The sequence below is a fragment of the Chaetura pelagica genome, unplaced genomic scaffold (genome assembly GCF_000747805.2).
Source record: "Chaetura pelagica isolate M959 unplaced genomic scaffold, ChaPel_1.0 scaffold76, whole genome shotgun sequence".
In the NCBI taxonomy this organism is placed as follows: domain Eukaryota; kingdom Metazoa; phylum Chordata; class Aves; order Apodiformes; family Apodidae; genus Chaetura; species Chaetura pelagica.
In genome coordinates this window covers 4405836-4421322 of record NW_009970723.1, presented here as the reverse complement: position 1 = coordinate 4421322, position 15487 = coordinate 4405836, and the positions used below count along the sequence as shown (strand labels likewise).

Sequence of the window (15487 nt, the reverse complement as noted above, 5' to 3'; positions counted from 1 at the left end):
GGCTGTGGAGGCTCCAGCATCGCAGGGTGCTTCTTACCGTGTCTTTGCTCCGTATTTCTGGTTTATTCTCAGGCTGTTAATGTATTAAAGCGTAATTTTGAGCCCCTTTTCAAAAAAACTTACAATGTCCTCTTGATCATGTGTTGTTCTGTTGTGAAGGGGGTTTTTAACTTTTAGAAATTTTTGCTCGAAATCCGAAATGTAAATGGTGCTAGAAACGAGTAAGACTTAGAGTAACAATGTGTATTAATACATATCTAATGATCCCATGCAGGTGCTTAGGAAAAGCCTTCAAAGGGGGCTTGTGCTCTCAACAGGGTCCTTTTTTGTTTATGAAGCTCACAAGCTGATTTCTGGCTTTGCTGAGGTTCATGCAAGTTTCAAAGGTAATGTTTTCAAATTTTGAAACGTTTTTAGTGCTAAAATTATATAGGAAAATTGTGCAATACTTTTGGTTTTCTCCATTAAGGCTGTATGCAGTGCATTTCCATGACAGGATGCTTTAGAATTGGTTCAAGGTAGCCTTGTAGCAGTTTTAACAAGTCCTTAAGTAAGAAGGTCTAGTAGCTCTTCCTGTTTAGGATATAACACATGAACAGGGTTATGACACGTAACTTGTTGCCCAAGCTTTAAAAAGCTTACTAAGAAAAACATGGTTGAATTAGGAATGCAGACCAAACCTTAATTTCTGCAAATCTTTGTTCAGATTTTCAGTATGAACACCATGCAATTCCATTTATTCTAGTTAAGCAGCACTGCATTTAAGACAAAAGTGACAAATGTCACGTATTGTCACACTGAAAAAGGGTCAGAAAAGCCTAACTTTACCAGAAACAAATAAAACAAGTGATAAATGTCCTTTTCAAGATCTGTATAAAGATAGTCTCACTATTGGAAGAAAATTAACATTATCTTGAAAAGGAATGTTGCAGACCTAGAACTTGTCTATCACATGGTAAGTTAAAGGGGTTTGAGAGTAAGCCTAAGTGAATGGAGAACGAACCTAACTGAAATATGTGTTGACTGTGTAGATTAAATAGTAGTCAGTTCAGATAACCTGATTCTCTCTGCTCAGGGAGACTTAACATCTTAGATGTTTATAGAAATAAAAATTCAGACAATAGACTTCAGAATGGGTAAGAAACAATTTCATTTGCTGTAGCAGAAAGATGTTCAGTGATTTAAGATAGCTACTTAGTACAAATGTAAGAAAGTTTCCGCTCAGGAACATAAGTAACACTACATAGTTGCCTTTACTGCTCGCTTGAATCTGGCATTTACATTGTCAGGAAGAACAATGTTACTGTGCTTTCTCTGCAAGACAAGTAGTAGGTGTGGTGAAAATAAAGAGTAAAAGAGAAACACCTGAAAAATACTCTTAAAGAAAAAACGTCTAATAATTTATATAAAATACCTGTTGGGAAATGCATTCAGAAGTTGGAGTTCTAAGCATTTAGTCATTAGATATGTTGGTAGTGTTCAGGGAGTCTCAAAAAGCAAACGTATCAGTTCACTAAAGGTAATACAGAAGATGTACCATTAATCTCATTTTGAAAACTAAAATCCAAAGTCCACATTGACCATTATCTTATCTTTGAAATGGTTGATAGTATGCATTTAGAGATGGCGGAGTTAAAAATTATCCAGAATGCTCTCCTAATCTTCATTGATTTATATTTTAGGATCTTTTTAGACTGAAGAGAAGGCTTTTGTATTTAGTAGCCTGGAAAGTGTTTTTTTTTTCTTCTCATAAGTAAAACTGTTGCTGTGAAACATCACTGTCGTATTCTGTAGATAACTTGAAAAAAACCTTATAAACACAGATTTTAAGAAAGGGGAAGGTAGAGCTTATGTTTTGACTTAGAAGTTTGATCATAGACACAGGAGTAATACCAAAGAGATGATAAGCATACCTGAAAGTTCTTTAAGAAATTAGACAAGGATTTTGACTTAAAGGGTATTTTTTTCATGTTTTAATGTTGGCAGAAGAGTAAACTCTTGAGTTTATTCTTCTCTTGTACAGTTATGTACTTCAGTAGAATTATCTGTCCACTTTCCTTTGAATGTTTTTCCTCCTAATTCCAGCTGTTTTCAGGCTAGAATCCTGTATTGTGTTGTATTTGATATTTCTGGCATGCGGTTTTATGTGCTGGATACATATGCTATTGCATTCTTTATTTTTGCTTTTGGTATCTTGAACACAGTTTTAAGTAGATAAACTGTATTACTTGAAGTTGGCTTTGTGAAATCTTAATGACTTCCATCAAAAAACCTTCAAGCAATGTTTAATTTTAGCTTGGTGAGTAAGACAATGGGACCCACACAATCTGCAGTCATAGTCTGGCAAAACTATGGAACCATACTGAGAAGGAAAAATAATTAAAGTAAAAATTACATGAAAAATATTATGAGATTTAAATCCAGGATTAAATTCTGTATATGCTGATGAAGAGGGTTTGTTACTCTCAGGTCTCTACTGCACTTGTCTTCCTATTCGTATTTCTCATTCTTTATTTTTTTTCCCTTTTCTGTCATTTTCAAAAAGAAGTTAACACATTGCTTCTAATGCATTGAGAAAGATGCTTTTGAATGTTAAATCCATTAGCATCCAAAGCTCCATTGCTGAAACCTGTTTTCTAGTTTCATAAAAGAGGAATGTTTACAGCACTGTTTCTCTTCCTAGTTTTTTATTGGAAATGTAGCTTATCCAATCCTGCCATGCAAATAAGCTGTTTGGAATGATGGCCTGAAAAGTAACTGCATAATTTGTTCTTTGAGTTTCAGATAGGTTGTCTTACACTAAAATGTTTTGTTTATGTTATAATGTCCTAATGATATGTAATTTGTTCTTCTGTTTCCACAATTTTAATTCCTTCTTAAGTGGAAGAAGTCCTAGAGCAAGCAGACTACCTGTATGGGAGTGGAGAAACTGAAAAGCTGTATCGGTTGCTGGTTCAGCATAAAAATAGGTACTTAATTACACTGAGACATTACTGTGCCTCTTTTCTGTGCTCTTCTGTATCAGTTTTCAACTAATGTTTTCATTGTGGTATGTTAGAGAACCTTGCTTTCATCCTAATTCAAGTAGAAAAGAAGGACTCTTGATCATTTTCTTCCTGATGGAAAAATGAACTAAGAAAGGACAGGTACTGTAGAAGGTTAGGGGTAACACTCAAGTTTTTCAGTCTTGCAAAGGAAGGTTTTTTGCTTGTTTGTTTTGTTACTCTAAGAACCTTTTAAGATATAATGCAAAAACTCATGTGTCTACATTTAATTAAATGATCAAAGTACCTAGAATTCAGGTATTGAAAATTTATGAGAGTCACTGTTTCATTCTTTTTCATTGCTGACCAGCTGTTTTTTCTGTTTTCATTTGTCTCATGTTAGGATTTGAGTCTGGACCAAAAAAACCTCCTTACTCATGTAGTTATGTCTTAAATGCACAAAACATGATTGATAAGTGAACTGGGACAAGCTGTTTAAGGGAGGAGCACAAAATGCATTGCAAACTGAAGAGTCTTTCGAGGAGACAAGGAGACAAGGCATCTCACTCCTAGAACATTTCTGGAGGAAATCAACTGTTCAGTTGTTTTCAGTAGTTTTCAGGTGTTCTTTTTGTTTGGATTTTATAAAGCCTGGGAAGTTAAGGTCCTAGCCTGTAAGAGACACCATGTCATAAGCAAGGTGTAAGCTTGCTACTAGGTGTATAGCAATACTAATTATTCTGCAAGGAGTAATGATTCTGTTAGCAATATTTAACATTTTTGTGACTTGGCTGAAAAATTAGTCTGCTAGTTGTCTTCTACTGTGTTAATTAGAGCAGGACTTTTCTGCTATGGGCAGTGACTTAGTTTTACTCCAGTTAAGAAAACTGGCTTTTATTGCGACTGTGAGTTTAGCAAAAAAATTTAAGTGTATCTAGTTTCTGGTAGTTTTGCATTCCATATTCCTGTTGGGTGGAGAGAATGGGGCACCCAGGAGAGGGAGTATTATAGCCAGATTGCCAGAACCTCTGAAAGACTTCTTAAACTTATATATATAAGTCTCTATTAAAATAGTAAGCCAAAACTAAGATGGTCAGTAGGTAAGCTTAGAGTGAAGTACAAGCAGTGTTTCAAAACAATACACTAACAAAATAAAATTTAAAATCTCTTATCTTTGACTATAATGTGCTACACACCATCTGATATAGTGGTATAGATAAATATATAAATGTGCAGCTTTTTGTTGTGGTGGTATGGCTAATTTTTATTTTTTTTCCACTGTTGCCCTAGAAAGGATTTCATTATTTACGTGCAATTACAGGGGAAAAAAAGATGCTGAGTATTTTAAACATTCCTGGTGTGATACTGTTGGGTTTTTTTTTTAAATCTACATCTTGTTTTGAGAAAACAAAAGTCCTTTCCCAAAGGTACATTTGCTTCACGGACCAAAATGGCAGAATGTAGGTTATCATCAGGCAGATTATAGGGGGGGACTTTCCTGTGTTGTTTGGTACCTTGGGGTTGAATGACACATGATATGTTGTTGTCTTACCACCCACTTGAGATACACATTGAGAGACCAGTGTAGGACCTTTGCTTGCTTTGTAACCACTGTTGCTTCAAAAATGTTTCTGTTCATAATTAGTGACGATGCAGAGTTGTTATGGCGGCTGGCACGGGCATCACGAGATCTAGCTCAGCTTAGTAGTACCTCTGCAGAGGACAAAAGAAGACTGACATATGAAGCCTTTGAGTGTGCAAAAAAGGCACTGGAAAAAAATGAATCAAATTCTGCAGCACACAAGGTGAGCCAAGCAAAATAACTGAAATCTTGCTCTTTAACTTCTGCCAATAGAAACTGAAACAAATGCCATTGTATTGTTTCAGCAAACCTCAGCATAATCTTTTAGTTGATAATGAGTGAGATTTCTAATTTTCCCTAACTTTTTTGGAGGGTAAGAGTTCAAACACTTGCAGTTAAATTTCCTGTACACAGGAAACAGGAACTGGTTAAGTGTGTGCAGGACCATGGAAAGAGGTGACTGATCAAGTTAATTACAGCTCATGTCATCAATTCATCCTTCTCTGATGTAGCCTTAAAAGTGTTGTACATGCTCCACATTCACCATGCTCTTTCTGTAAACAATAGTAGCTCTAGAGTTTCACTATAAATACTTCAGGCTCTAGCTTTCTTCTGCTCTTTGTTTTGTGCTGCTTCTCTCACAGGCAGAAAGCTAACGAAGTGTAGTCAGTTGCGTTGGCATTTTGGATAAGAAGAGGACATTAAGTCCCTTATGCATGCAGACCAACAGGTTGCTCTGATGCTGCCTGAACTGTTAATAACTAATACTTCTTGCTTGTTGTTGTTAATGGTGGTGGCAGCTCTTACAGGTTGTGTAAGGATTTTTTATTTACTATTAATAGCTATAGTGCTTTATTAAATGCTTTATATTTGTTCTTTGAATTACAGTGGTATGGAATTTGCCTCAGTGATGTTGGAGATTTTGAAGGAATAAAGACTAAAATTGGAAATGCCATTATTATCAAAGAGCACTTTCAGGTAATATAAACAGGTTTTTTGCATGTGACAGCACTAGTGCATCCAATATGTGTGAGATTGTGTGAGAGCTGTGAACTATTTTTTGGTAAAAATTTGCAAATATACTTCTATTTAGATCCCCTGGTGACACTTTTTGGGGGATTATTGTGACAGTCTTGAATGCCCCAGCAACAAGGAGTACCAGTTATCTCCTGCAGTAAACACAGTCCCTATAGAAGAGAGTTTTGAAGTGGCCAAGTGCCTCTTAGAACTAGAAAAAATGTAACTGTGCCATTGAGAAATGGATGTGTGGCCACCCTTTTAAATGTGGATTGTGTAGCAGTGAAGGACAAATATGGGAGAAGGTAAAGGGCTACTAATTATATAAAAATCTGAACATGCCAAGTCTCATGTGAAACTCTTAATGACCTACTAAACTACAGTATTTAAGAATGTGTTGGTGTCTAGTTTCTTGGAGGTTAGCTAATTCAGCTGTGCACTGACTAAATACCATATCACCTTGAAATTTTACACACCATTAATCTGTTTTAATTAAAAGTAGAATAAAGAGTACACATTTTAAAATGTATTTTAATCCAAATGTGGCAGAACAACTTTTAACATTTGTGGTTTTTCTCCCCCTTACTAGAGAGCCATTGAACTGAATCCAAAAGATGCTACAACAATTCATCTTATAGGCATTTGGTAAGGTGCATTTTCAAACAAAAGTTAGCATGTAGAAAAGAAAAATGCCAGAATGTAAAATGACAACACTGAATTTACATTGAATTTCAGAAACGGCTGCAACTTAACACAATTTATGTGTAGTGAACAGCTCCAAAGTGATACGTGTTCCTAGAATACTTTTCTTATTATTGATCATGATACTATATTTTAAAAGTTGCATTTATCATAGAATCATTAATGTTGGAAGGGATCTTAAAGATCATCAAGTTCCAATCCTCCCTGCCATGAGCAGGGATCCCTACCACTAGATCGGGTCGCACAAAACCTCATACAACCTGGCCTTAAAAACCTCCAGGGATGGGGCATCAACAACCTCCCTGGCCAACCCATTCCCATTCCTCACCACCCTTATAGTAAAGAATTTCTTCCTAATAACATAAATCTCCCCCCTCTCAATTTAAAACCATTACCCCTTGTCCTATCACTATCTTCTCTGATAAAAAGCCCCTCCCCAGCTTTTCTGTAGCCCCTTTCAAGTACTGGAAGGCTGCTATAAGGTCTCCCCAGAGTCTTCTCTTCTCTAGGCTGAACAGCCTAAACTCCATCAGCCTATTTTTGTCACAGAGGTGCTCCAACCCTTTGATCATCTTGGTGGCCCTTCTCTGGACCCTTTCCAACAGGTCTAGATCTTTCCTCTTCTGAGGGCACTAGAACTGTACACAGTATTCCAGGTGGGGTCTCACCAAAGCAGAGCACAGGGGCAGAATCCCCTCCCTGGCCCTGCTGGCCACACTTCTTTTGATGCAGCCCAGGATGCAGTTGCTCTCTGGGCTCCAGCACACACTGGCAGCTCATGTCGAGCTTCTCATCCACTACCACCCCCAAGTCCTTCTCCTCAGGACTGCTCTCCAGCCATTCTTCCCCCAGCCTGTATTTGTGCCTGGGGTTGTGCCGACCCAGGTGCAGGACCTTGCACTTGGCCTTGTTGCCCTTCATGAGGTTGGCACTGGCCACCTCTCCAGCCTATCATGGTCCCTCTGGATGGTGTCGCTTCCCTCTAGGGTGTCAGCCACACCACACAGCTTGGTATCATCAGCAGACTTGCTGAGGATACACTCACTCCACTGTCCACGTCTACAACAAAGATGTTAAACAGAACTGGTCCCAGTTTAAGTAAAGGCAGCTTACAAATGCATATGCTGAAATACAAATTTTGGAAGTTGAATTTACTGCTCAGTGAAACCGGTACGGCAGGTGAAGGGACTGGAAATACAACTTTCCATCCTAACCAGGGCATTCTGTGGGAGTGGTGTAGTTAAAAGTAGTATATTTTATGTGTTAGTGTGAGACTTCAGACAGGTTTTCTGGTTATTTGTCTGGTCTAAACATGATACATTGTTTTATAGGAAATCTCTACTGTAAGATTGAGAGATTGAAAATAAATAAAGCTAATGTATTTGTAACTTTAAAAAAAACCCAACAAACCCACAAAAAAAAAAACCCAAACAAACAACAACAACAAAAAACACACACAAAAAACCCACAGCCTACCTTCTCTATGTTTTTGTGGGTTTTTTTCTGATCTCTTGAGTATCAGAGTAAACTGCAGTGTACTGCTTCAGGTTGTTTTTTTTATTAGTTTACAAACTTATTTCATTCTTTCAGTATCCAACAGCCATTCCAACATGGCCTAATCATTGCAGTATGAATTTTTAAGCAGAAACATACTCCCAACTATGAGCCTCGAGGTCACTTCTGAGATAGGAAACCTGTTCTGGAAGGTACTTAAGGCATTGTTCCTAAAGAATATTAGAAAATAATATCAGAAATGTGAGATGATTATTTCTTTTGGCACTATAATATACTCATACTGTATATTTAAATATACTCATTATTGAATCATAGAGCATCTTCATCCAAAAGTGGGATTTGCTATCAGACAATTCTTCAGTATTTTTCTCCTTTCAAGCCTATGCTGGTTTGAACCTCTTTTATTGGCATTTCTGGTAAGACATGACTGATGGCAAAATTTCAACTGAGAAACTCCATGCCTTGCCCATCTCCTCTGAATGCTTCCGTATTTGCATTTGTTAATTTTTCATCTCTTCCTGAGTGCTCTATTTTACACAATGAATAATATTTTTATACTCATGGGAGGGTAATAAGGTGAATAGCATTGTTTTAACAGTTTCACCTGGAATGTTCTACATATTTGAAATATTAATGATTGTTTAATCCTTTCAGCCTCTCTAAGACAGGTGACAGGTGACCTGTGTTAATTAGAAGATGGGAAAACAGGGTAGTATGGCCTAACCTACAACACAGTAATTTTGATTCTTGGGTCTATTTTCATTCTTTTAGATAAAAAGAGTCTTTCAGGGATGTACTGCAGATCTGCTTTATATTAGTAATTGAAAAACAAGGTTGAAGTAAGGCAGTGACATTACTTAGTTGTGGTGTTTGTGCAAATATATTGGAATAATATAAAATACACAAAAAAATAATTAAAATCATTCAAGCTCAAAAGCTGTGTAATGGTAGTAACTGTCTCCAGGTTTGTCTGATACAATAGCAGTTCACAGTAAAAGACACTCCACAACTTTTTTGTCAGAACTACACAGCAACTTCAAGCATCTTGCTATTTTGTTGTACAGTTATAAGAACTTGCTTTGAGAACTTGCAGTGTGGCTCGAGTTGTTGTGGCTCTTGGAAGCAACAATTACGATATCCAAGATATGAGAATGTTGCTCAAAAAGATGAGAAAAATGTGAAGGGTATATATCAATGTTTTGTTTTGCTCCAGGTGTTACTCCTTTGCTGAAATGCCATGGTACCAAAGAAAAATAGCTGCAACGCTATTTGCCACACCACCAACCTCCACATTTCAAGAGGTACAATATGAAAATGTTTCATGTTATTATTCCCTCCACAAAGCTGTTGATATGTTTGTATTAGTTTTCCTGACAAAACTGACCTCTGCTTATGGAATAAGCATGGACCTTTCTGACTTAAGAACTGTAATTATTCAAATGAGAGTGTAACAGGAGAGTGAGATGTTTCTAAAAACATAAAAATCTATTTTTTTTCAGCTGTAGCACAGTGAGTAGTGTGAAAAGCAAAATTTTTTTCATGCAGTTTGTGCAGGAGACATTAACAAGCTATATGTCATGTAGTTTGTATTAATTGTCATGATCTGTTGCAGATAACTGTACTAGCTCCAGTGCTGGAGATTTAGATGGTGATGTTGCACCATATGTATTTGACAGGACTATTACAATTTTTCCCTTTATGCAAAAAAAATGCAAAAAGTAACAAATTATTTTGTTACTTACCACTAACAAATAAATAGCTTCTCATCCCCTAGCTACATATGGTGTTTTTTTCAGTTGCAAGGATTTTTATTCATTTTTGCTATGAAAATTCCTGCTGTCATACACCTTAAAATATACTGTCCAGATATTTATTTTCTAGGGTGTCTGACAAAGTATGCATCTTATTTAAATACTTGTAAATATATAGAAACTTGAAAATTAAACTGGTCCTGGGAAACTTTGCTGTAACTATTGTAATCTTTGTTTAGGTCAATCAATAACTAGTCCATTCTTTTGTTCCTTTAAGGTGGCAGGGGGGCAGGAGTAACTAGAAAGTAATTGTAGAAGGCTGCTTGCTGTTTCATAGAAAGCAATTTAAGCTCTGATTGAAAAAGAAAGAAAACTTTTGAGCGGAATGTCAGGCTTGTAACTTTTGCTGAAAATCACTCTTGAAAGAATACCAAGTGTCAGCCAGAATTTCAAATATGGCAGAGTCACACCAGCCCCAGCATCAAGTTCTGTAGCACTTCAAAGCCGCTGAAGAAGCAAGTTTGTTCAACCTGTAGTTGGTAAGAGTTCTGCAGTTTCAGTAGAAAATCTGTTTTCTAGATACATCCACACTTTAAGGTCTGTGATGATATTTTCCCTCCAGCTAGTAACATCAGGAAGAGGTAGGAATGGACTGAAGCTTCTGATGTGCAGGATGGGAAACTAGTTGAAAAATGTGTGTGGATTTCATAAAGGTTTATTGTAAGTAATAGGATGCTAACTGGTGCACCATGGGAATCAGTTCTCTCCAAAGTATCTGTCGACACTAATGACCTAAGTAATATTTGTTTAGTCTGTTAAATATATACATGAGAGCTGGTGGGGGAAATCATAGATATGCTGGAAATTAGAAATAAAATTCAAAATTATCTTGACAAGTTAGAGATGCAGTTTTCTAGGGGACAAATATGCACTGTACTTATGGAGGAAATGGCAGGGAAGTAGCTGGGTAAGTACTAGTGCTGTTGAGAAGATGTCAAATCTGATTATACATTTAATGAGAACTATCAGTACCATGCTGAATTAATAAAAATATGATCATGGACAGGAAGTCCTGAATCAGCTGTGTTAAGCATGCACATGAGGCTTTAGTCTGACACCTGTGTTCAGCTTATTCTCTGTTTTGAAGATGACAACCTTATCTTTTGCAGGCTCTTCGTTACTTCCATATGGCAGAAGAAGGTAATACTTCCAGCTTTTTTTGGGCAAATGAGTATCTTTTATGAATGATGACTTGCAATAAACCTGTAGCTTTTGGTATCACCTTCATAGCATATGACCTGCTGATAAACATATCAGCCTGTTGTGCTAGTCAACACCCTAGACTATTACATTGGGATGTTTCATCAGAGGTACTCAAAGTATAGAATCATAGAATGGTTTGGGTTGGAAGGGACCTTAAAGATCATCTAGTTCCAACCCCCCCTCCATGGGCAGGGACACCTCCCACTAGATGAGGTTGCTCATGGCCCCATCCAGCCTGGTCTTGAAGACCTCCAGGGATAGGGCATCCCCAACCTCCCTGGGCAACCTGTTCCAGTTTCTCGCCACCCTCACAGGAAATAATTGTTTCCTAATGTCCAACCTGAATCTCCTCTCTTTAAGCTTCAGACCATTGCCCCTTGTCCTCTCACTATACACCTGTGTAAAAAGCTCTACCCCAAGTGTATAGTATATGTTACACAATCATTTAGAGTGTATTTTGAGTCTTTTTGGAGTAAGTGTTAGTAACAAAATACCCTTCCCCAAAGCATTTGGCTGGAAAGCAGGGGGAAGAAGCAAGCAAAGAAGGAAATTTTATGTCACTTTTTCTACATTTTTTTTCAAGTTCAGAATTCCTCTCTATTCTAAATAGAGCAGCAGAGAAAGCAGACTCTATTATTTCAGAAGCTATTTGGATTGGAGTGCCAATCTAACTGCAGTAAAACTGTCTATGTGTATAATAAAATATGAGCCCATTATTTCTTCAAGAGGGAAGCAATAAGCAAAATGGACTAGTTGCAAGATAAAGGAAGACAGTGTTCTTTGAAAGATGTTTATATAGTTATAGGAAAAGTTTATTGCATATCTTCCCTTGGGCATCAAGGAATGCAGCTGTGAACTGGAATGGTGCACTTAACCTCAAAATTTGCCTCCAAAACACCTCCATATATTTACCTGTACTTGACATAATTTTTTTTCTTGTTTTCTTGACTGATGTTAGTGTCCAAGCTCTGTATCCTTTTGTACAGCTTGTGAACTTTGCTTGTTGGAACTGCTGCACTTGAAGTACTGTGTTCACTTTTGGGCCTCTCCCTACAAGAAGGACATTGAAGTGCTGGACCATGTCCAGAGAAGGGCAGTAAAGATGGTGCAGCGTTTAGACACAAGTTTTAAAAGGAATGGCTGAAGGAACTGGGGTTGTTTACTCAGGAGAAAAAGAGGCTGAAGCCATTGCTCTCTACAGCTGCCTAGAGGGAGGCTGTTGTGAGGTGGGGGTTGGTCTTTTCTCCCCAGTAACAAGTGATAGGACAAGAGGAAATGTTGTCAGGTTGCACCAGAAGAGGTTTAGATTGGATATTAGGAAAAAAATATTTACTGAAAGGGTTGTTGGGCACTGTCAAGTGAAGTGGTGGAGTCACCATCCCTGGAGGTATTTAGAAGATGTGTAGATGTGGTGCTTAGGGACATGGTTTAGTCTTGGTTTAGACTTGACACCGCTCTAGGTTGCAGTTGGCCTTGATCTTAAAGGTCTTTTCCAACCCAAATGATTATATGAAATGTAGAATACTACAGAATACTAGTGTCAATGACTATAAAAAATCTAGCAAGTATTGCAGCAGTTCTGAAAGTATCATTCTAGGTCATGTTTGTGTATCCACTTTTTATGTACATGTAAAGTCACTTAATTTTTAATAGAGCAATATGCCAGTCATGGACACATTGGAGCTTTATATTGAAGCTATTGTATACCCTGGACTATAGCAGGTAATGTGTCCGTCTGCTAAAAAGAAGACAGGAGCAGATAGTACAGCTGCTGTCATTGTTAACAAACAATGGTAACTTTCTTCAACCAGGAATTTCCTGTCTTTGTGTACTTCTTATTATTGCACATGAACTACAGAATTTGATAACCAGAATTTTTAATCCTGAGCTTAGATTCAGCAGCAGCAAGCTTGGGCTGTAAGAACCTGGATGTGTTTAAAAGTTGTCTAGATGTGGAGCTTGGGGATATGGCTTAGTGCTGGACTTGGTAGGATAGGATTAATGGTTGGACTTGATCTTGAAGGTCTTTTCCAACCTAAGTGATTCTATGATTATATGAACCATAGGCAAGACTAGTCCTTTATAAGAATTGGTAGCCAAAGCATGCTTTCTAAAAGCAATTTATTAAATCTCTCCTTAAAAAAAGTTAAATCTGGAGACAGTTTTACTTTTTCCTTCTGTACATGTGGGGTCTGATGCTAGGAATTTTGCCCTTTATTTCTTTGCCAATACTTGCTAAATTGGTTGCATCACCTGTTGCACCTACTAGGTCTAGAAAAGCAGAAAACCTGCAAAGCAAAGCTGTTTGGCATTAAGCTCACTGCTTTGCTCTTTGTAAGTAATCTCATTTCAGGTATTAACTAACAAGCCTCTAATGTACCTGTGTATGAGACCAAAATCTAGCAAGTACAAGTTCTACATTGGCTTCTTTCTGATCTCAAGTCAAAACATTACTCATATTTTCTGAAATAAATACTTAAGGAGTGACACTATATCATGGCTTTGATAGTATGCTGCTTGTTCTCATTCAAAACTTTTCTCCTATCTCTGTGCAGCGGACCCAAATTTCTACAGCAAAAATTTGCTCTTCTTGGGGAAGACATACTTGAAGTTAAACAATAAAAAGATGGCTCTTCTGTGGTTAAGCAAAGCAAAGGAGTATCCTGCACATACAGAAGAGGACAAGCAGGTAGGAGATTAAGAGCTCTAATAGTACAGATCTACCCTGTAACCGACATGTGTGACATCATGGGAGTGGCATGTTTTATAAAGTCAACTCAGAGTAAATTACAGCTCAGCACCTACATTCCAGGATGACATCCAGGCACCAAAAAATACTAGTATGTTGGTAACTGCCTCTGAACACTAAGATTTAAAAAATTCTTATTGTAATTAAGAACTGTTATGTTTTATTCTTCATGATGTTTTTGCAGTGCTAACAACAACCCACCCTTAACTGTGTTGTTGAAATTTAGGCACCTGAGCTAACCTCTGTCCCTCTATGTGAGCAGAGATTCACTTTTCATATTCCTAAAACTGGAAAGGTAGAAATCGTAGTTTAGAAGAGATAAAAGCCACGTGAACGGGAGGAAAAAAAAAGCATGGATGTATCAAAAACATTGTAGATTAATAACATGTAACATTGTGGTCCTTTCCAGGCTGGGAGGGAGAGATTCAGACTATCAGAATTGAGACAAGTAGAAATAATGTAGCTTGACAGTAAATCTCCAATGCTAGGTGACACATAGTTGCGTAATTATCCTTTTGAACTTCTCAGAAGGATCCTGGTTTACATGGATAGGCATCTGCTTCCTACCTGAACATAGAGTACCTCCAGAAAGATAATCCACTAGACTTGTTCAGACCTAATTCTGCATTCAATATAAACCACAGTTATCTTTCATAAACAAACCTGTTAGCATCAGAACTAACAAAGCTTGATTTTCAGTTTGGTTTTCCTATGGTTGATTTACCTCTAATTCATTTAGCATTAAGTGGTAGTATGAAATGCTTTAGCTTTTAGAGAAAACATCCAAATATGCCGTGACATTCTGAATGTCAAGACTGTAAGAAGTCTTTGGTAGGTTTGCACTTCACATGTCAAAAAAAACACTACTTAGGTTTCCCTCTAGGTTCTCTATTAAGTCTCAAACTGTTTCTCCCTAAAGTGAGCTCCTGCAGTAACAACTTTCAGTAGAAATATCCATTCCTACACTGCTTTGCAAAATGTACAGGAATTTAATAGCCTGAAGGAGTAGTTGTCTCAGGTATGTATGAAATTGGTCAGCTCTTTTTTTAATATAGTTGTTAGAGGTCATATTCAAATTTTATTAGATTTTACCCAGAATCCCTAGACAAATGGAGTCTTGGAAACGGTCTTGTCACACTGCCTTAGCAACTGTCTAGAGCTCTATATACCTTAGGTTGGTTGGTTGTGGTCAGAAATAGGATAACTTAACTACATGCTACTGGTTGGCTATAACAAACCAATAGCTAATCATCTCTGTTCAACATAAATGAACTTGCTATATAAGTAAGTGAATTACACTGAAGACACTGGCTTAAGTGGTTTTATTCCCATTCGTGTTTCAAGGGTTGAGCATCTTGAACTACAGAAGAAAAATTACTAGTCTTAGGGGGGTTATGAAGTTACAGAACTGTGATGAAATGTTTGGGTGCCTGCATAGCAAATTCTGCTAGAAAAGCCTGTAACAACCTGGCACTGTTTTCTTTCTTTCTTTTAGGTACAGAAAGAAGCTTTGCAGTTGCTTAATTCTATATAACAAGATCATGGGAAATCAGTGCCTCAGGCTTGAGCAGCATAGGAAAAAGACCTCAAATACTACTTTGGTTTATTGAAGCTGTTACTAAAAGTGTAGCCTAAACTTCCTATCTCCATCATGTTTGAATTAAACTGTCACCTAGAAGACCTGTTTCATTATGTGATCCTGTCTGTTGATTTACATGGAAATGAAGGGCTTTGTGGACAAGCAGGGTATATATTAGAGGGGAAATGCTGGGACAGTGGTTGTACAGGTTTTTAATCAGTTTTTTACACTGTTCAGCTACAGTTATAAATGAGGAGTAATATAAATCATGACTAGCACAATTTTAAAGAAAGGTACAAGGCTGTGACATAATTACAAACCTGCGTTTTTTTCTACAGTGTTCTT

At 37.3% G+C, this 15487-nt stretch overlaps 1 protein-coding gene across 1 annotated transcript in view; it reads left to right on the top strand.

Annotated features, from left to right (window-relative positions):
- Window positions 1-15249, top strand: part of RMDN1 (regulator of microtubule dynamics 1) — an 18367-nt gene extending 3118 nt beyond the window's left edge. The window contains exons 3-11 of the mRNA XM_010006494.1: window positions 275-386; window positions 2882-2969; window positions 4630-4789; window positions 5455-5544; window positions 6173-6228; window positions 9014-9101; window positions 10721-10751; window positions 13370-13503; window positions 15059-15249. Coding sequence (XP_010004796.1) covers window positions 275-386; window positions 2882-2969; window positions 4630-4789; window positions 5455-5544; window positions 6173-6228; window positions 9014-9101; window positions 10721-10751; window positions 13370-13503; window positions 15059-15097 — 798 coding nt within the window. The 3' untranslated portion in view covers window positions 15098-15249. The remainder of the gene's footprint in view (window positions 1-274; window positions 387-2881; window positions 2970-4629; window positions 4790-5454; window positions 5545-6172; window positions 6229-9013; window positions 9102-10720; window positions 10752-13369; window positions 13504-15058) is intronic.
- Window positions 15250-15487: the final 238 nt, after the last annotated feature.